Genomic DNA, 21050 nt, shown 5'->3' on the forward strand with positions numbered 1-21050 from the left:
CAGAACAGCGTGTAGCGCTTGTGGAAGAGTGGAACGCTTTGACGCATCATCATGAAGCTAGTGAGGAGCACAAGACGTCGCTGTCAAGCTGTCATTGCGGCAAAATGTGGAAACACCCGCTACTGACATTTAGAGCTATCCCTGTTATTGTCTAGATAACAGTGTAATAAATATTATAGTCGTGAAAATGGTGTTTCTTCTCATACATTAGTAGTAATATCAAAGGGAACTTTTACTCATTTCATTAAAATTCGGAGCAAATAGGAAAAGCAAGCTGAGCTTTGTCATTTCAGCTACATACAGGGAGTGCAGAATTATTAGGCAAGTTCTCAATGAACCCAAAAAACTCATATCAAAGCTGAATGTTTTTGGAAGTAGTTTTTAGTTTGTTTTTATTTTTAGCTATTTTAGGGGGATATCTGTGTGTGCAGGTGACTATTACTGTGCATAATTATTAGGCAATTTGACAAAAAACAAATATATACCCATTTCAATCATTTATTTTTACCAGTGAATATAACATCTCCACATTCACAAATATACATTTCTGACATTCAAAAACAAATCAGCGACCACTATAGCCACCTTTCTTTGCAAGGACACTCAAAAGCCTGCCATCCATGGATTCTGTCAGTGTTTTGATCTGTTCACCATCAACAATGCGTGCAGCAGCATCCACAGCCTCCCAGACACTGTTCAGAGGTGTACTGTTTTCCCTCCTTGTAAATCTCACATTTGATGATGGACCACAGGTTCTCAATGGGGTTCAGATCAGGTGAACAAGGAGGCCATGTCATTAGTTTTTCTTCTTTTATACCTTTTCTTGCCAGCCACACTGTGGAGTACTTGGACGCATGTGATGGAGCATTGTCCTGCATGAAAATCATGTTTTTCTTGAAGGATGCAGACTTCTTCCTGTACCACTGCTTGAAGAAGGTGTCTTCCAGAAACTGGCACTAGGACTGGGAGTTGAGCTTGACTCAATCCTCAACCCGAAAAGGCCCAAACCAGTACTCCACCTCCACCTTGCTGGCGTCTGAGTCGGACTGGAGCTCTCTGCCCATTACCAATCCAGCCACGGGCCCATCCATCTGGCCCATCAAGACTCACTCTCATTTCATCAGTCCATAAAACCTTAGAAAAATCAGTCTTGAGATATTTCTTGGCCCAGTCTTGACGTTTCAGCTTGTGTTCAGCCTTTCTTACCTTGGCCATGTCTCTGAGTATTGCACACCTTGTGCTTTTGGGCACTCCAGTGATGTTGCAGCTCTGAAATATGCAAAACTGGTGGCAAGTGGCATCTTGGCAGCTGCACGCTTGACTTTTCTCAGTTCATGGGCAGTTATTTTGCGCCTTGGTTTTTCCACACGCTTCTTGCGACCCTGTTGACTATTTTGAATGAAACGCTTGATTGTTCGATGATCACGCTTCAGATGCTTTGCAATTCTAAGAGTGCTGCATCCTTCTGCAAGATATCGCACTATTTTTTACTTTTCTGAGCCTGTCAAGTCCTTCTTTTGACCCATTTTGCCAAAGGAAAGGAAGTTGCCTAATAATTATGCACACCTGATATAGGGTGTTGATGTCATTAGACCACACCCCTTCTCATTACAGAGAAGCACATCACCTAATATGCTTAATTGGTAGTAGGCTTTCGAGCCTATACAGCTTGGAGTAAGACAACACACATGAAGAGGATGATGTGGACAAAATACTCATTTGCCTAATAATTCTGCACTCCCTGTATGTGTTAGACAGTACGAAACAAAAGAACATTTCTCCAGAACCTGGTGCCACATGTAACATTTAAACATGGTTGCATACTCACATAAACTGCACGTGTGACAGACACACTGGGCTACATAAAGAGCAAACAAGCAGTGCAAGAATAACATGTCGGGGCTCGGGATTCGAACCGGCAACCTGCGTGGCCGCCACTGCCAGCTTCATTCTTCAGTCAGTAGTGAAACTAATTACGGATTTCGTTCTTCCCAACTGCAAATGGTTCAGGAAGAGGCTGTCTAAAAGCGTTAAAATGTGAAAGTGACAATAATGTTCATGCTGACACAAAGAGAAAAATGAATCTAATGAAACTAATGAATGATCTCCTACAAGCAACAGTCTACAGATGGAGGACAAGACAAAATAAGACAAGATGACCTGTATTAGTCCCACAAGTGGGAAATTTATAATATGAGAACAGAGCCTCTTTCTCTGCACACATCATGTCTTTGTTTCATGATTCAATAAGGGGCTATTTGTAACAGTAACAACATTCTATGCAGCTTCGATAAATGGGGGTTTTGATGAGTCTGGCTTTCATAAGAGATTTTTTTTTGTGTGTGTGTTTCTGACTTTAGTACAATAGTACAACACGATTGTGGTCCTGTCCACCGCCCCACCGTGCAAAATGCCATCCTCAATTTATAAGAACCAGAGTAGTGTAGAGTACTGTACTGTACTGTTGCAGCAGCACAATTATAAGACTTGTATTGAAATACCTATATTTAAGTACCTATGTGCATCATTTACACTGATCTTATTTAGAGCAAAATAAAATGTTTATTCATTTCTGACCACTGCTCTCGATGATTTCTCTTTCATTTCTTTTTTTTTTTTTTTTTTTTTCTACTGCGGCCTGTCTCTTTGGCACGCAGAGGAATGCAGTCACGCCAAACCCGTCCGGTAAGGCCGGTTCTTTAAAAAAGCAGTGTGGAGAGGAGCAGGCCTGCTCCATGCGGGCTCGTCCTGCTCTACTCTCGCTTGGTGCGGAAGTGCTACGGCACCAGTGCATTTTTATGTCACATGGTGCTCAGTCACGGGGGAACTCGCAGACACAGCCAAATCAAACCATCCGCCCCGGGGGGGGGGCAGAGTCTGGGGCCATTAACAAACCGGATTCAGCTTCTTTCCCATTCGGGAAAGTCCGTCATTATTATTTTAATATGATTATTAATATTATTGTTATTATTGTTACAGCTCGCAAGGCCCGCCATGCTCAGGATTTAACACGCCAGTTAAATCCAATAATATTTAGTAAATTCTCAGAGCATGCTCTTTGCTGACAAGTTAGGCCTTATCAGGGATCTATAGAGATCGAACAAGAATTGCTGGTGTCTTCCTCCTGTAAGTCGCTTTGGATAAAAGCGTCGGCAAATAAAGTAAAGTAAAGTAAATGAACACCACAGTTACAGTGCGTTTCAGCGCTGAATTATTGATCAGCTTTTAACAGCTAAATGTTTACAATTAAGACCGCCATTTGGCCAACTATTAGAACTATGGATGTGCGGATCGATCATAAATATCGATTCTATCGACACTGGCACAATGGTATCGATATTTTCGCTCTTCTATTTCTATACCGCGTTCCAACTGAAAGTAGGCGTGTCGTAAAATAGACCACTCCTCACACGTCAACGTGATATAGTGACGTCACGGAAAAGGGCGGGCTCCATCACCAAACCCCGCCCCCCCCCCGGCAGCTCAGCACCCAACACAAACACCCACCGCCGCAGGACGAACGCTTTTCAGTTTGACATTCCAATCACATTTAGTTTTTGGTTAAAGTATCGGTGTCGCCGAAACCAACCTAAATTTTACTTGGTATCGGATCGAAAACACGTCCCTGCAATTGAAACGACTTGGACACGAAGACTTAAAAAAAAAAACGAGTCACGTGATACAAATCACTACGTGATCTTGGTCAAAACCAATTACTAAGAACAAAGAAAACAGTTTCATTTCCTTCCTAAAATTGAAATGCCGGACAATCTACATGTCGATGTATTGTGGCAATGTTTCTGAAAGATTGTGTCGTGTGTGTGTGTTCGATAACATTTCAATTGCAATAAATAGATTACAATTTAATCACTGCATCCCGGACGCAAATTCCGCAACTGAATTGTTTACACTTTCGCAGCCTGCTAGTCCGGCTCTGCGCCATGTAAGACACACGGCTCAACCAAGCCTGACACCCAGGCCGGGGAACAGGTGCTGGAGGCGGGGACCAATCAGAGCGGCGGACGCCCGGGTCACGTGGGCCGGCCGCCAATCGCCGCGGCCCGCCAGCAAGGTGCAGCTCTCGGCTTCGGTTTCTGCGTCCGCGGCGTCGCCTCCGACGTCTGGACGCTCCTGGTCGCGACACAATATGAGCGGCTCGTTTCTGTCGAGGCCATCGGCAGCGACCCGCGGCTGACCGAGCGTCGTTCTTTTCGTTCCGAGCGAAGATCAATATATCCCCCGTCGACCATGGACTGGCTGCGCCGCTGGCTGGTGGCGCTGTGCGTGCCGCTGGCGCTCTGCGCCGGAGCCGGAGCCGCCGCACGCCGCCTGGGCAGCAGGAGCGCGGAGCGGAGCACCTGTAACGCCCTGCAGGGCTACGAGGCCAAGTTGTCGGAGAACACGCACAGCGTGAGTCGCTTCCTCTTCCCGCACCGCGGGACGGCCGACGACGAGCCCGTCTAACCGCGACGTCGGACGCGGGCAGCACGGAGCAGACGGCCATTTAACGCGGGAAATGACGTGGTTCGGATTGCGGGCACCTTCTAGTTGCTCGGTGCTTGGTTGACACTTAATGTCCTAAGACCAAACGTCTCAGACTGGACGGTGTTTTTGTGAGAACGAACTCGAAATGGCGTCTTGGCGTTGATTTTTCATGAGTGAAGTCCTGGACTAAAGTTCTGAGGTTGTCATGACCAGGGCCCTGCTGTTACCATGTCGAGCGCCTTGCTGCTTGAGCAGATCAGTGGATTTGACCTGGTGCTTGGGGGCTAGGAATAGAAAGGTCAAAGGTCAAGTTTTTAGTTGTCACGTGTTCTCGATATTTGACCGATGGTCTGCCGACATGATTAGTTACGGGACGGCCGAGGTGACCCGCCAGACAAGCGCCGCCAGGCCAGGGGATGGTTCGGGGAGGGGCCGGGTGACGCCGTGCTGGGAGTGTCCCGTGTACCCAGGGGAGCGTTGGTGTCCGCTTTGTCACCAGTTCCTCTTTAGTGACCCCGTGGTCTGAGACTGGGCCCTGACGCACTTGCACAACCTGGACAGGGGGACGCGGCACTCGTTCCAGTCCCGCTTTGTTAATCCCGCCCCGAATCGCAATCCACTGATCAGAAATCCGACGTAGACAACGTCACCGCATCGTCTCGGACCCGCCGCCGCGCTCTACGTCCAGAGGTGCTTCCGCACTTAACTGGCAGATCCGCAGCTGACATGCAGAACTGTGTAGTGCGTACGCGTCCATGACCCCGCTTTTACCGCATGGAAATTGCATTTGGTAATTTGCACAGACACCAGTGTTGGAGTAATTAAAGACATTAGAGGGACATTAGCATCCTGATTTTAAAATTTAACAAGAAACAATTTTTTTTGCACCTTTGCTTTGTGTAGTTGGTTCACCGCTGTCTTTATTGTTTGATCTTTGCATAAAATGTATACGTGTGAGCTGTAAAACGTCATCTTTCAACCGGATGACGGATTGAAGAGGTTTGGGAATCGACCTGGGATCCAGACGAACGGAACCCCGGCACATTTACACGGAAAGGCCGCCTCAACTGGTCTCTTTTGCTCCCCCTCTAGTACTCCTTCAACGACCTGGGCGGGTCCGTGTCGCTGGCCTGGGTTGGGGATGGAACTGGGGTGAGTTTACCGACTGGCTGCACGCGTCACTTTCCACCGTTCCCAGTACTCGCCCGATGCGGCGCCTTAAGCAGGCCCTGGGTCAGTGCTCGGGCCGAACGTAACCTCATTTTTTTCCTGCCATGTGACCCCAACCAGAGCCTACATGGTGCAGAGTACTCTTCGTAGTAGATGATGAAGTAAACGCTTCAGATTAGTTTTTATTAGTCATCAGTCGACTAAATCTCTTGTTTTAGTCAGAATTATCCATGACTATTTTAGTCTAGTTTTAGTTAACATAATTGAATTTGTCTACAAATTTGCAGTACAATTCTATTTAACCCAGTCAATATAGTACAAATGCAGAGTAGAACAGGAAAAAAGTCAAACCCATTTCATAATTAAAACAAGGTCATCTTATTATTATATTACCGTTATAGTAATAAGAATACCCTACATCTGTTCCAATCGCCGCTTGTCTCCCCGTGCTTTTCCACACATTCTAAAGTGTAACGAAAGTGTCCGAACGTCGCTTTTTCACCCAGCCGCCTGATAACCCGCCACCGTAAATCTATAACCCACCACGAGCGTTCTGAAGTATAAATAATGTGCGCGAATGATGGGAAACAGAAGTACTACAGAACGAGATTAAACCAGAGGAATTAAGAGACATTTCGGTAAGTTGTTGGCTTCTCATGGGAACCGAAAAAAAGCCCGGTGATACGAGCTCAGCATTTCATGCACGCGCCACAGTGGCGTTGTTGTTTGAATATAAACAAAGCTCTCATTTCCCTCCCGCCATTCGGGCATGACGTCAGCAGGCAACGACCGGTCCAACTTGATAGTCTTCTTTTAGACGTCGGTATGTTTGACATTCTTCAGAGCCGGAGCTGAACTTTGTTAAGCCACGTTTAGGTGTTTTAAAAAGTAAAAAGTCTACTGTACATATTGCACACATTCCTGCTCTCCAGATGTATTAAAATGAGGATGCAAGCTGTTTCTAAATATTGGTAATTCACCAATATTGCTAATTGACTAAGAAATAGATATGATGCATGTATTAGTGATAATTAAAATGTTGGTTGCTGATGCTGTCTCGGTCCAACAGGTCATACTGGCGCTCACCACGTTCCAAATGCCTGTTTTCCTGGTGAAGTTTGGCCAGTCTCGGCTGTACCGGAGGTGAGTTCCACGCTCACGTTCTCCTGATTCGCGTCATTTGGGTCGGAATGTTGTCTGCGGAAGTTCCGATCCCGTGTCCCCATTTTTGTCTCCTGCGTCCGTTCCAGCGAGAACTATGGGAAGTCCTTCCAGGACGTCACCGACCTCATTAACAACACCTTCATTGAGACGGAGTTTGGCATCGCTATTGGCCCAGAAAATTCTGGAAAGGTGCGGTCATAACTACTTTACATCCAACACAATTCCTGAGCAGTAAGAGTGGACGTGTGTTCGACCCACCTGGCGTTATCGTGTGAAGGTTCAGGTAGAAACGCGTGTGTTTGCGGCAGGTGATCCTCACCGGCGACGTGTCGGGAACGTCTGCAGCCAGAATCTTCCTGTCCGGCGACTTTGGCAGGAGCTTCAGCCACGTCGCCCTGCCCTTCATGCCACAGATGCAGATCCTCTACAACCCGCAAGACTCGAACACGCTCATGGTGCTGAGCGTCAAGGTGAGCGGACCCGTCCAGGTGAGTACCGATGTGTGGACTACAACTGGGACCGTCATTTCTTTGTCTTGCTTGCTTTTCAGCACATGCTCTGGTTGTCTCTGGACTTCGGGACAAGCTGGAGATTTGTCCACTCGTCCGTGTGCCTTACAAAATGGTGAGGGCTGCTCTTGCTGTAATGACCAATGTAGTGAAGTGATTGTCACTTGTGATACACAGCAGCACAGCACATGTTGCACACAGTGAAATGTGTCCTCTGCATTTAACCATCACCCTTGGTGAGCAGTGGGCAGCCATGACAGGCGCCTGGGGAGCAGTGTGTGGGGACGGCGCTTTGCTCAGTGGCACCTTATATAAACCTTCTGATTACAGGGTCGCTTCCTTAAGCACTAGGCCACCACCGCCCCACTGCCGTCAGGGTATCGGCGATAAAGCTGCTTTGCAAGCACCACACTCAGAATTTACGGCGTCATGATGCCGCCGTGGTTAACGCGTTACCCTCGGGCCGGCGCCACCTGAGGTCTGAGGCGGTTGCGGGAGTCACGTTCCCAGGTGCCTGACAGGCGGCGTTTGGTCTGAGAGCACGGCTGTGACCACAGGCGCTTGAGCAACGCGTCATGTGATTCACAGTTGTCAGTGTGGTGTGCAAGTTCCTCTTGGGTGAGAGGGAGAGGAAAAAAAAGAAAAGTTTAACCCCATAATGCATTGTGTGCTGACGGAGTAGGACTTGATATTTAATCTATTCAAACTCACTTTACGATAAGCAGTGACTTTCTTTTATAGATCTTCGTGGTTTTTATGTAGTAAATTAATAAAATCTTCACTGATAGATTGCAGTGACCTCACATAAGTTATTATAATTACGTATTAGTTGTTATTTAGCGTTTATGTTGCACCTTCAAAATTAACTTAGACAAGGACGAACAGTGAACTTGAGTTAATATAGCGTATCCGTGAATCCTTAAGTCTATAATTTTTTTCAAAATTAAGGCCTTAAATATCATTGAAAATTATCAGTAATCCTTAAATCCAGAGTTTAACCTTTAACCTTCAGACCCAATACTGGTAACTTAATAATTTGGCAAATTTCTAACATGCGTGTTCCATTTTTGTGTATTCAATTAGTCCAGCAGAGGCGTTCTGAGAGTGGGAGTTCTCCTTCTATTAAACATTTCTCTGATATTACTGAATCAGGAAAATCCTACTGAGGAAGGGAAAGTAACAAGCTTTCAATCTGTCAGTAATCCGCCGCATGGAATTCACTTGCGTATAAGAAACAGAAAATATCACATGGAGTTTGTAATGTATTGTTTAATGTAGAATCGTTGTTATGCTGCCGTTTTATCTTTTTTTTTTTTTTTTTTTTTTTCTCTTCTTTTTATCCTCCTGTCCAGGGGCACAGAGAACACCATCTTCTTCACCACCACCACAGTCAACGGGTCTTGCAGTTGAGTGGTGCAGCGCCATGTGCAGCGCTGTTGCATTTCATGGTCTTTCCATAATAACTTCAAGAGCATGGTGGTGCTCAGACTTCCCAGAATGCATCTCGTTTTGGCTTTCAGGCGACCGGGGCACGCTGCTTCTCAAGAAGACCTCGGACTACGGGAAAACCTTCCAAAGCATCAGGGAGAAGATCTACTCATTCGGAATCGGTGGACGCTTCCTATTTGCCTCGGTCATGACTGGAACGGTTGGTGTCCTGTCATATTTCAGTGTTTGTGCGTGTGCATGAACATTGTTAATATTAGTAATATTAGTTCATGTTATACCACCTTGTTAACCAGCTGGCCATCAGCATGAGCATTTTGGTTTGCGGATACGCGTGTGTTATTCACATTTTTGGTGGTTCTTATTGGGTTCCTGTATCCCTCAGGGCAACATGCGAAGCATCCATGTTTCTGTGGACCAGGGTGAGGTGTGGAACATTGCCCAGCTGCCCCACGTGGGCCATGACCAGTTCTACTCCATTCTGGCCGCCAATGATGACATGGTCTTCATGCATGTGGATGAACCAGGAGGTCAGTGGTTTCTCTCCACTGTTCTCAGCAGGCCCCGACGTGTGTGCAGTGCCGTGTAGGTTTCTTGAGTTGCTCTGGCCTCCTTCCGCTTTTCAGACACGGGTTACGGCACAATCTTCGTCTCGGATGACCGCGGCACGGTTTACTCCAAATCGCTGGAGCGCCACCTCTACACCACCCCTGGGGGAGAAACTGACTTCACCAACGTCACGTCCCTTCGAGGAGTCTTCATCACCAGCGTCATGGCTGAGGGTGCGTTTCTGTCTGCAGCCTGCCGTGTCCGTTTGACACATGTAAAACAGCAGTCAAAAGTTTGGACGCCCCGACACTGTGGCGGTTATGGAGACTAAGAGTTTGGATGTAATCTCGCACATTTCCGACAGGAAGTTGCACAAGACTGGTGCACAGAGACTAAATTTAAAAAGCCTTCTTTATTTTATAGTCACGGTTTGTAAGCCTTAAGGCTAGGGGTGTTAGAAAATATCAATACAGCGATATATCACAATATTTTACTCTGTGATATTGTATCAATAATATTGATATGTTTGTAGTAGTAGGTGGTAGTAGCCTAGTGGGTAACACACTTGCCTATGAACCAGAAGACCCAGGTTCAAACCCCACTTACTTCCATCGTCGCTCTGGATAAGGGCGTCTGATAAATGCTGTAAATGTAAATGTGTGCAAATTTAGTCCACTGGTTGGTGCTATCAAGCGTTTTCTTTAGTGAGGTCAGCAGAGATGAATCGGCGTGCGACCACAACATCCACTCCTGTAGATGGCGCCGTGCAGCTGGGCACTTTGAATTACTGCCTGGCATTTCAGGCACAGTGGACTCGAGTAACGTGACTTGACCGATCACAGCACCTTGTGTTTCAGCTCGGTTTTTACATTGTCAGTGTGCCGTAGAATATCTCAATGTACCGTGATAAATATCGTATTGTTAGATCCCTGCCAATACACAGCCCTAATTCGGACCATTATTATAATGGACAGACAGTGACGTCAGTGTCCCCTTGTTCGCCAGACGGATCTGTGCAGAGTGTGGTGTCCTTCGACCAGGGAGGGGAATGGGAACCACTGCAGAAACCGGAGAACAGCAGGTGTGACTCGACAGCGGCGGACAAAGAGAAGGTGAGGAGCAGGGATTCGCTGTAATAGACCCACAATTCCGATTTAACAATTAATCACGGTAAGTAATCTCGATTTAATTGCTATCCGTTCGTACTGATCATTTAGTTGCAAGGGACTTGAGTTTGAATGTCTGTTGAAATATTAAGGTGTACCTGGATCATGTCACCCTTTAGTCTCCTTTGTTTGTGGTTTAAATAAATTCAATTGTACGTCATCCAGCTAGGAATATATTTTTTTAGAAGCTATTATGTTTTTCTTATAGAAGAAATATAAATATTTTTGAGCAACAAATCATTTCCGACTTGCTCTCTTCCTCTACAGTGCAGTCTCTACATCCACGCGTCCTACAGCACCTCGCTGAAGCTGAACGTTCCCATGCTGCCCCTCACCGAGCCCAATGCGGTGGGGCTGATCCTGGTGCACGGTAGGCCGCTCTGTTCCCGCCGGATGTCTGAACTGTTGTCCCCAGTCCGCCGAACCGCCTGTGTGTCTCCGCAGGCAGCGTGGGGGACGCCATGTCGATGTCGACGCCGGACGTGTACGTGTCCGATGACGGCGGCTACTCCTGGCAGCTGGCGCTCGAAGGCCCCCACCACTACGCCATCCTGGACTCCGGCGGCCTGCTGGTGGCGGTGGAGCACAACGCCCTGCCCGTCTCCACCATCAAGTGAGTGGGCATCATTTGGGCATATATACGATCTGGGCTGTGTTCTGTGTTAGGTTTTAGGTTTTAGCTATTCACAGAGCATGGTTCCAAACCTAGTTGTGGAACCTCGGCGGGGTAAAATGTAGTGGATTAGAATAGGGCTTTATGAATGATTATGACATGTCACAATATGATATTGATTATACGATATTTTGTGGTGTGGTACAATATTTTGTTAGTGTGGCAGTAGCCTAGCGGGTAACACACTCGCCTATGAACCAAAAGACCCAGGTTCAAATCCCACTTACTACCATCGTGTCCCTGAGCAAGACACCCTGAGTGTCTCCAGGGGGGGACTGTCCCTGTAACTACTGATTGTAAGTGGCTCTGGATAAGGGCGTCTGGTAAATGCTGTAAATGTAAATTTTCTGGTTCTTTCCCTTGAACAGGTTCTCTACTGATGAAGGACAGTGCTGGCGTCTGTACAACTTCACCGACGAGCCGATCTTCTTCACCGGGCTGGCGTCCGAGCCGGGGGCTCGCTCCATGAACGTCAGCCTCTGGGGCTACCGCGAGACCTACTTCTCGCAGTACTGGGTGTCGGTCACCATCGACTTCCGCGAGCTGCTCACCCGGGACTGTGAGTTCGCCTCGGAGACCGCGATGCGCCCCGTGCTCTGCGCCGACCTCGTATGACCTTAATGTGTAATCTGGCCTGCCAGGTCAGGAGGGCGACTACGTGGAGTGGCTGGCGCACTCTGACGACATCAGCGACCCCACTGACGGGTGCATGCTGGGGTACAAGGAGAAGTTCCTGCGGCTCCGCAAAGATTCTGTGTGCTGGAACGGCCGGGACTACGCCATCAACAAGCAGCCCTCGCCTTGCCCCTGCACGCTTGATGACTACCTCTGGTAGTATAGCTCTCCGAGAGCTTAATTTTTTGCGATTTTTCACATCAACTTCAAATTCTTCCAGTTATACATACATCATGATCGTATTGTGGAGAACTGTCCTGCAAAGTATTGATTGTTGCAGCGTTATCGTTATTGTTGGCGGTAGTTATTACACCTGTTCTTATTACTCACTTAAGTCTGAGTTCAGAATAATTTGCCATTATTTCGAGAATTTTATTTTATTTTTTTTTTAAATACATCGGTTTGCTGGCTGGTTCTTGCATTATTCCATAAATTCAGTTTAAATCCAGTATAACCTATACATCTATTGACACATTATTTACCACATAACATATACATGACTTAAGAACAAATGTATTGATGTCTTTTGCCTTGCTGCTACCTCTGGTGGTAGAAATGAATATTCACAGCTGCTGTGTGGGTTTACTGCGGTATTGAGCGTGGACGACAGTAAGTAATTAATAAAGTCCGTATTTAGGAGTATAAACTGCTGGAATAGGTTTTTAGTGGCGGTACCTTGAGGCCCAGATGTTCCCGGACGTGGTACATATATAAAGGAGTTGAGAGTACCACAGAAGGACAACTCTAGGGCACTTTGTAGGGCACTTTATTGAGAAGGACATCTGCAGAATGTTGTGATTTATGGCTCTGGAGGAGGGGAACTAAAAAAAAAAAAATCTCTCTCCCGCCTTTCTGCAGTGACTTTGGGTACTACCGGGAGGAGAACAGCTCAAAGTGCCTGGAGGAGCCGGACCTCAAGGGCCGAGTGCTGGGAGTTCTGCCTGCACGGCAAGAAAGAGCAGCTGGTGACGACCGGGTACAGTGCCGAGAAGGGCTTGGTCTTAAATAATGTTCGCGCAAGTTTGGTTGTCCTAGGCAACCTTTTTCACTCCGTGTGAGACTGTGTGACCGCTTCTGAATAGCATCCGTGTGACACCCGTTCTGCAGGTACCGGAAGATTCCGGGGGATAAGTGTGTAACGGGGAGCAGCCGCAGCGCAAGGAGGTCGACCTCAGTGCGAAGTGCGTCAGCGACCTGCTGGGCCCGGAGCTGCTGGTGGGGTCCTTCTCAAAGCAGGTCCACGTGAGAAGAACGCAGAACCGAGCAGGGAGTAAACGACGGCTGTTCTCTCTTCCCCCCACAGAAGGACGGCCACCCTCCAGCTCCGCCCCTGTTATAGCCTCGTCATCGTTATCCTGCTGATCAGCGCCGTCGTTGCCGTTCTGTTTGTGAAGAAGTACGTCTGTGGAGGAAGGTCAGTGCCTCATCACGCTCCGCTTTTTTTTGTACTGGAGTGAATATTTGATCGTTTAGGATATTTTGGCATTAATCAGAGGTGAAACTTAATCTAGATCTGTCATAATTTATCTTTTAATTGTAAAAAATGTAAATCTGACTGGACAACACAGTCTGGAAAATTGCATGGATTTGATTGGCTGGCGTTTTTTTCCCCGCCCCATTTGAAGATAATGTGAAGAACTTTAGTAAAACAAACATACTGTCCAATGTGTTTATCTTGACTTAAATAATTTAAAATTCAGTCATATGGCCCTGATATTGAGTGTGTGTTCACATTGCAATTTATATGATATTTGATGCACTAAGAATATCATGCTGTTCTATGTCTTGTCCTCCCCTCTACAGGTTCCTGGTTCACCGGTACTCTGTCCTTCAGCACAACGCCGAGGCTAACGGTATAGACGGGGTGGACGAGCCCCTGGACACCGGCGTAGGAGCCTCCGCCAAGATAGAGTTCCACGACGACTCTGATGAGGTACTTTTTTTTTTTTTTTACCCCCACTCAGTGAACATTCCAGTCGTCTAGATCAGTGGTTCCCCACCAACCCCAATTCCTTCCTGCATGCAACCATTAAAATGACAAAATTTATTAATTACAGATTTATGAAATTAATGAATTAAAAACAAAAAAAAAAAAGTTAGGCCCGACCTGGGCAGGATTCAACTCGACCCGACCCAACTGTTACGCTGTGTGGTGCAAATAAATGACAGTCAGCATGTGTTTCTCTATATTTCTATACAGTATATCTATACAGCCACATGACCCTGTGAGCCCTTGCAATGCTCCGCTTTTTAAAAGCCCGGTTTTCTTTGTGCACGCTACGAGCTCTAGACAATGAGGGGAATGAAATGGCTTCCATTTTAATTATCCCGTCTCTCTCGCAATAATTACATTTACAGTATTTATCAGACGCCCTTATCCAGAGCGACTTACAATCAGTACTTACAGGGGACCGTTCCCCTGCAACTTATAATTAAAACGAATCATCTGACGATGGTAGCCGAGAATTACTAATCAAACGATGAACCTTTTAATAAAACAATCACATGGAAAGGCTTGGTACTATAGACCGGAAGTTCGGGGCCAAGATTTACAGCTATAGTCTACGTAGCCTTCAGGGCAATACAGAGTTTTGATTTATCCTATTGGAAATTTAAATGCTCACAAATCAGCAAAGAAGGGAACCACTGGTATGGATCATACTGAAGCAGGAGAATTATCAGCTTCTGGATGTAAATTCTGCACCTCCATCACTCTGTGGCTTGACTGTAGAAATGAAGGTGGTTCCTGACTGAGCTGTTTCTGTGCAGGACCTTCTGGAATAGGGCGAAAAGCTCCAGAAATGCGGCAGGGGTGAGGCCAGAGATTGCAGCGCTCCACTTCAAGCACATGCTTACTTCCCGACTCCACCACTCCAGCCTTCACTTGCATCCATCGTCCAGTCCGCCTTTTGTCCTGGTGTGGGAGGAGCCTCTGGCTGAGCCACACCCCCACTAGTAACAGGGTGGAGAACTGCATCAGATTTTAGCTTTTAAAGTCTTACTTGTCAAAGGGGTCCTTTCCTGTTTCTACTACTTTTTTTTTTTTTTTTCCCTTTCCCCTCATTTTTAAAGAGGAAACGGACTTAATTATGTTCTCTTTGGATTTGTCTTTGGATTTGTCCACTTCCTGTCAAGTTAAGTGGAAGTGAAATGAATATGAATCATCATGCCAGCAGAATCGGATCCTCTTTCATGGTTTAAAAAAAAAAATATCATTTTTTCTAGGTTTAATATTTATTTTGAATTGGTTTTAGGGGGCTGTGCGGTTTGAATATATATAATATAAAAAGACGTATATGTCTCTGTCTTTAGTGTAATAAGCAATAAAGTGCTTAGATGCAGAGGTTTACTGAGCTGGAATCGGTCCAAACAATGTCTGTATGAGGTAACGGAGAGCAGGGAATTACTGTGACTGTTGTAATGGGGATATGAATTTTAGAAATGCTTTCAAAAAAAAAAAAAAAAAAACAGATTTATATTCATCACTTACCCAACAGGTTCTAACTGTTTATGTCCACCCTGAAGTCTCCATTTAAAGTAGTTTTCTAGATTTACAGGATGTACATTTGTAATTGTGACGTTCCGCCCGACATTTTCTGTAGAATCTTCACTTATTGGTATAAAGAGTAGTCTTCCCACGAAATGTGCATCATCCTGTTTGAGTGGTTTTCTAGGGGGCCTGACTTCAGGACCCTGTGTGAAGGTGTCCCTTCAAGTGCCTGTCATGGAGGTGTGGTCTGTGCCTTCACAGCTGGTATTTAAAAAAAAAAAAAACTTTAATAATAGATCAAGGACATGAGATCTGGTTGCCCCTCCTTGGATTTGGTTTCTGTGGGACGTCCATTCCCGAAACTTTTAAACAAAAGACTGCTCCTGTACACGATCCCTGGTGGCTTCCTGGGTACTGGTACACAATTGTACACAGACGTGACACCCCCACCCAATAATGTTTAATAAAACTCCTAATGTGTTCTAGCGTTTCTGTAATGCCTTTGCAATAATTCTCGATTGGCTGTTTTCTATTTCTATTCATTGTGTATTTGCACTTGAACCTTGTTTGGCTGCTGTTCGGTTTCAGGGTTTTAGGTTTTCACTGGCCAACCTGATGTTTGGAAATCGCTGTACATAACGTTAATTGTGTCTGCTCTGTAAATAATTCTGATGTTCCATTTTTTCCCCCCCTTTTTGTTCTGTATATTTGAAACTATATCGATTTGGCTCAAAAAATAAATTTATGATTACATTTCTCACATGACATTGTGATTTAAAATGTGTGTTATTAAAATAATACTGAAATTCAGAATTACTGCAGAATTAGACACTTTGATCCAAGCCTACAATGTGATTTCCCAGGACGCGCAGTTTCAGTGTCTGTAGCTTTAAAATGCTAAAGAGAGGAGGAAGAGAGGCGGGACAAGGACGAGAGCGGCCTATAGAAGTTGAGGGGTATTCACGGAAATTATCAACACCGTTCACCAACAACCAATGTTTTTTGACATTGGAAGTCCTGTCTGTGTTTTCCAGAAAAAAATAAAATGAAGCCACTGGTTCTTCAGAGTCTCACGTGACCAAACAAACAAAAAAAACATTTGTGCTCATTTTGACATCCAATCACAGAGCAACTGCAATGCTTCACACGTTTGGAAGGCAATGACGGTGGGGTGGAGATAATGTTTTAGGGGAGGGGTGGGAAATTCTCTGGGGGCATGAGAAATGGGAGGTAACCTTTCCCCTTATGATGTCAAAAGGGGACAAAATTCCAGATCAGACAGTCTTAGCCGCCGCTCTGAACGCCGAGGCAGAATGACCAAAGCACTCTTTACATCTATCACCATTTCTGGCCACTGCAGGACCATAGACAGGCCGGGGGAACTCGTATTAATGTTAAATAATCTCACTAAGTCACATTCTCATGATGGGTAACCTTTAATGATGCAGTGGAGTTGTGAAACAATATTTTACAAGGATAGGCAAAAAAAAAAAAAATGCATGGCTGCATTAACAGCAGATCTGAACCTTCATACTCTGTAGAGAAAATTGTCATCTTTGTCATAGAACTCCCGCCCTTTCTGCACTGCTGGACTGGGCTTTTCAGACAGGTTCTGGCTAAGATCTTCTAATTCTTTCTCTGAAAACACCACTCCATCCCAGACCTCATCTTCTCCTTTCTTCAGTTCCACCTGACCTTCAGGGACCTTCTGTTGCAACTGTCCTTCAGGTAAAGTGCTTGACTGGCTGCTATTGACCAGGGCGTTTGAGGGTTGGGAGGACCTGGGGGAAACCGATGTAAGTCCACCAGTGGAACCCTCCTCTCTCACCAGTACGGGTCCTTGGCTGGACGCGGGGACCAGCGATGCTTCAGTTCCGGAGGCAAGCGTGGTTGCGGGGATCCCGCCAGGCAGTTGCCGGCGCTGCCCCCAGAGCGACAGCTGTTTATTTCTGGCCAGCGCCACAGTGTCCTGCTTCAGCCGCCTTTCTGGACGCGGAACAAACTTGCTGCGGAGGACGCGCAACGCCTCCTCCTGGCTGACCGAGAAGCCCTCTGCTAGTCTCTAGCTCTAGCGTCCAGTGTTCTGGCGACTCCTGCTTCAGATACCTAATAGACCACAAGAAAATATGAATGTTCCATACAAGTCAAAGTCAACTTTATTCTCAATTCTGCCACAAGGTGCCACTGAGCAAAGTACCATCCCCTACACACTTCCCTGTCATGGCTGCCCACTGCTCACCAAGGGTGATGGTTAAATGCAGAGGACACATTTGTTGTGTCACCGTGTGCTGTGCTGCAGTGTTTCACAATGAAAATCACTTCACTTTCACTTAAACAGGCTGGCACCTTTGGATAAATTTGTCCTCTGCATTTAACCATCACCCTGAGTGAGCATGGGCACCATGACAGGCGCCCGGGAGCAGTGTGTGGGGACGGTGCTTTGCTCAGTGGCACCTCGGCGGATCGGGATTTCGAATTACTGTAAACATAAGTACATTATTTAATATGATTAAGTGAAAACCTAGAAGATGTCACATTAGAAGAGACAATACCAAACAAATAGTTTTTAGCATGGCAGTGCATTTTTATTTTTTAATTCCTTTTCATTTGTGCATCATTCGCCACTTTAAAAAGCACGTCGGTTTTTCAATTGCTGCATCCGATAAATTGTGAAAATGGCAAATAATTCAGTCGCTCTTTAGACGATATTCAGTTTCAAAATACCCCCCCCCCCATTCCAGCCCAAAACCAACATTATTATCTACAGCTTTCACAAGTGTAAAAGTGCATGATGTACACTGATTTACATACGATGTGAAAGGCGCTACTATTCAAGTAAATTTAATTCCCTGTCTTTCAGTTTGGGACTTTGAAACGTCGCACGCAGTCAAGAAATTGGACGAGCGGATGAATTGTTTAGCATTTTCGAACTTTTTCGGCTGCAGCAATTGAAAAACCAACGTGTGTTCGTAAGTTCACAGACTTGCATGACTTTGTGAAAGTGGTGATTTCTACGATTTTGTGTGATGAGCAAACGAAAAATCCAGCGACGAACTGCGAATGTCTGTCCAACACAGAGTTTCACCGCTAACTTTTCTGAGATGTCGAACAGCCGGTATTCACCTGATTTGTTGAATGGCGTCCCAGGTAAGTTTCCTTTCTGGGGGTCCGCGAGGGCCAAGCCCCCGCCGGATCCTGTGAAACCGCTCCGACTTCAGCCTCCTCTTCTCTATTCTACAAAAAAAAACAAAAAACATTTACATTTAAAGCATTTATTAGATGCCCGGTAGCCTACTATCACCCTTATATGTGTTTTCTTTATTTTCATGACCATTTACGTTGGTAGATTCTCACTGAAGGCATCAGAACTATGAATGAACACATGTGGAGTTATGTACTTAACAAAAAGTGGAGACCTGACCTCCACAGTCACCGGACCTGAACCCAATCCAGATGGTTTGGGGGTGAGCTGGACCAACAAGTGCTAAACACCTCTGGGAACTCTTCAAGACTGTTGGAGAAGCATTTCAGGTCACGACCTCTTGAAAGCTCATCGAGAGAATGCCAAGAGTGTGCAAAGCAGTAATCAGAGCAAAGAAACTAGAATATAAAAACATGTTTTCACTTATTTCATTCACCTTTTTTTGTTAAGTACATAACTCCACATGTGTTGATGCCTTCAGTGAGGAATCTACCAATGTAAATGACACTTTCACTTCACTTTTTAGAAATGGTCATGAAAATAAGAAAACACATTGAATGAGAAGGAGGATTCCAAGCCTGTATTTTTGTTATGAATGTGTGTGTGTGTGTGTGTGTGTGTATCTCCGACCCGCACAGCTGATCTCCATCATATCTAAACTGACCCCACGATGGCCTCGATCTTGTCCTCCACGCCTTCCAAGTCCAGGCCTCCCGGGTCTGAGTCTCCGTGCCTTTGACTCCACCGCCTGGCGTCACGGCTGGCCGGCCTGTAACTCCAGCCGGGGAAACCACCGAGCTTGGACGCCAGGCAGTGGATCACTCTGGTGGGCAACGACATCCGTGGCGGCCGATGGATTCTGACGGAATCGGAACAGCGAAACACGGCGTCCTACAAATGAGTGAACCTGCGGAGACCCACGTGTCCACATGACAACAAGCTGTCGGACTTCACTTCCGGCTTCCGGTAATTTTCTTTAAAAAACGGAATTATGTCACAGGCCAGGAATTTAACACATGTGTATTTATTAAACGCGTTGACGGTTTACTGATATTTTAACGACAAGCGCGTTGTGTTTTGATTATTTGTTTAAATTAATGATCGCTCTGTCGCGCAAGCGCGTCGCTCCGTTCATTTTGCGCCACCGCGTGTCCAAAAAAAAAGAAAACGCCGTCAAAGTCAAAGTCAAAGTAAACTTGATTGTCATCTCTTCTATATATTGTACAGATATACAGAGAGACGAGAAGACGTGGCTCCAGTTTACACAGTGCAACATAAAAAATAGACAGCACATGGAATAAAATATATAAATAAATAGGACACAAAATATACATTTTAGCTAAAAATGAAGTGTTTAAAAAGTGACCAGTGATATATACATGTTTACCGACTGGTTGGCGTACAGTTTGAAAATCTCGACATTTTTCTTATTCTTGGTTTCAGTGCAAAATGAAGAGGTAGTCCGTGTATCAGCATGTGCATAACTGCAGCAATGAGGTGTAAAGTGCAGAGGTGCAACAGAGTTAGTCCACAGTGCTAGTGTGTGTGGGGGGAAGTATGAGCGCAGGTAGTGTGTTCAAGAGCCTGATGGCTTGTGGGAAGAAGCTATCACGCATCCTGGATGATCATTTCAATGAAATGCATGACATCGACTGACTACAAATTCTATTCTGGAAAATTAAATGAATTATTACTGCTGCTTTGTACAAAAAAAAACAACACCTGGTTTCATTTCCAGTACAGGGCTAACAAAATTTCTTATTTAGCCCATAATCACATACAGTTTGTCTCAATGGGCTTTGACAGGCCCTACAGCAGACATGGTAAATTTGTGTAATACATGAGGCAAGATCATTTGAACAAAGTTGTCATAGTGCAAACGTCATTGAAATGGAGAATGTGAAATGACAATTGACACGAGAGATCCACCTTTAAGAAGATGCCCTCCTAGACCATGGTCACAGATTTCTTGGATGTCCAGTGGACTCCACCTGTCCCCACCTGTCCAGGACAGAAGACAGAGCTGACACACAGAAAGACAAACTCAATTTAGCAGTACAGGGTAAACCAGGCTGATACGAGTTGAGTGACTACTGATTATGCAATGATTAGCACCACCATACAATTATCTTAGTTGTTTCAATTTTAATATATTAAATTAACTGAGGTTTCGATGTAATTCTTCATAGACTTCAATAGGGTGGTAGTAGCCTAGTGGCTAACATACGCACCTATGAACCAGAAGACCCAGGTTCAAATTCCCACTTACTACCATTGTGTCCCTGAGCAAGACCACTTAACCCTAAGTTGCTCCAGGGGGGGACTGTCCCTGTAACTACTGATTTTAAGTCGCTCTGGATAATGGCGTCTGATAAATGTTTGTAAATGTAAATGTAAACTGTATTATAACAGTCACGTGCTGTATATTGGTTTGTTTAACCATAAGCGCAATTTTGCAATAATACCTCGATAGAAGTGCATGTAACATTGTCTAGTGCGTCCACCGTGTGCCTGAACATAG

At 45.6% G+C, this 21050-nt stretch overlaps 2 protein-coding genes across 2 annotated transcripts; one reads left to right on the forward strand and one right to left on the reverse strand.

Moving 5' to 3' along the window:
- Positions 1-3928: 3928 nt before the first annotated feature.
- LOC114798709 (sortilin) lies at positions 3929-15305 on the forward strand. Its single transcript, XM_074933653.1, is given in 22 exon segments — positions 3929-4410; positions 5578-5637; positions 6725-6798; positions 6906-7008; positions 7128-7289; positions 7370-7443; positions 8681-8733; positions 8849-8976; positions 9160-9304; positions 9401-9556; positions 10329-10435; positions 10757-10859; positions 10934-11102; positions 11531-11721; positions 11804-11993; positions 12696-12768; positions 12770-12813; positions 12945-12970; positions 12973-13073; positions 13160-13251; positions 13641-13770; positions 14607-15305. Coding segments are annotated over 22 exon segments (2358 nt in total). The 5' UTR covers positions 3929-4248; the 3' UTR covers positions 14622-15305.
- Positions 15306-16834: 1529 nt separating this feature from the next.
- LOC114798730 (neugrin) lies at positions 16835-19477 on the reverse strand. Its single transcript, XM_074933654.1, is given in 4 exon segments — positions 16835-17389; positions 17391-17433; positions 18451-18561; positions 19194-19477. Coding segments are annotated over 4 exon segments (864 nt in total). The 5' UTR covers positions 19370-19477; the 3' UTR covers positions 16835-16855.
- Between the last annotated feature and the right edge of the window lie 1573 nt (positions 19478-21050).

The sequence above is a fragment of the Denticeps clupeoides genome, chromosome 10 (genome assembly GCF_900700375.1).
Source record: "Denticeps clupeoides chromosome 10, fDenClu1.1, whole genome shotgun sequence".
In the NCBI taxonomy this organism is placed as follows: domain Eukaryota; kingdom Metazoa; phylum Chordata; class Actinopteri; order Clupeiformes; family Denticipitidae; genus Denticeps; species Denticeps clupeoides.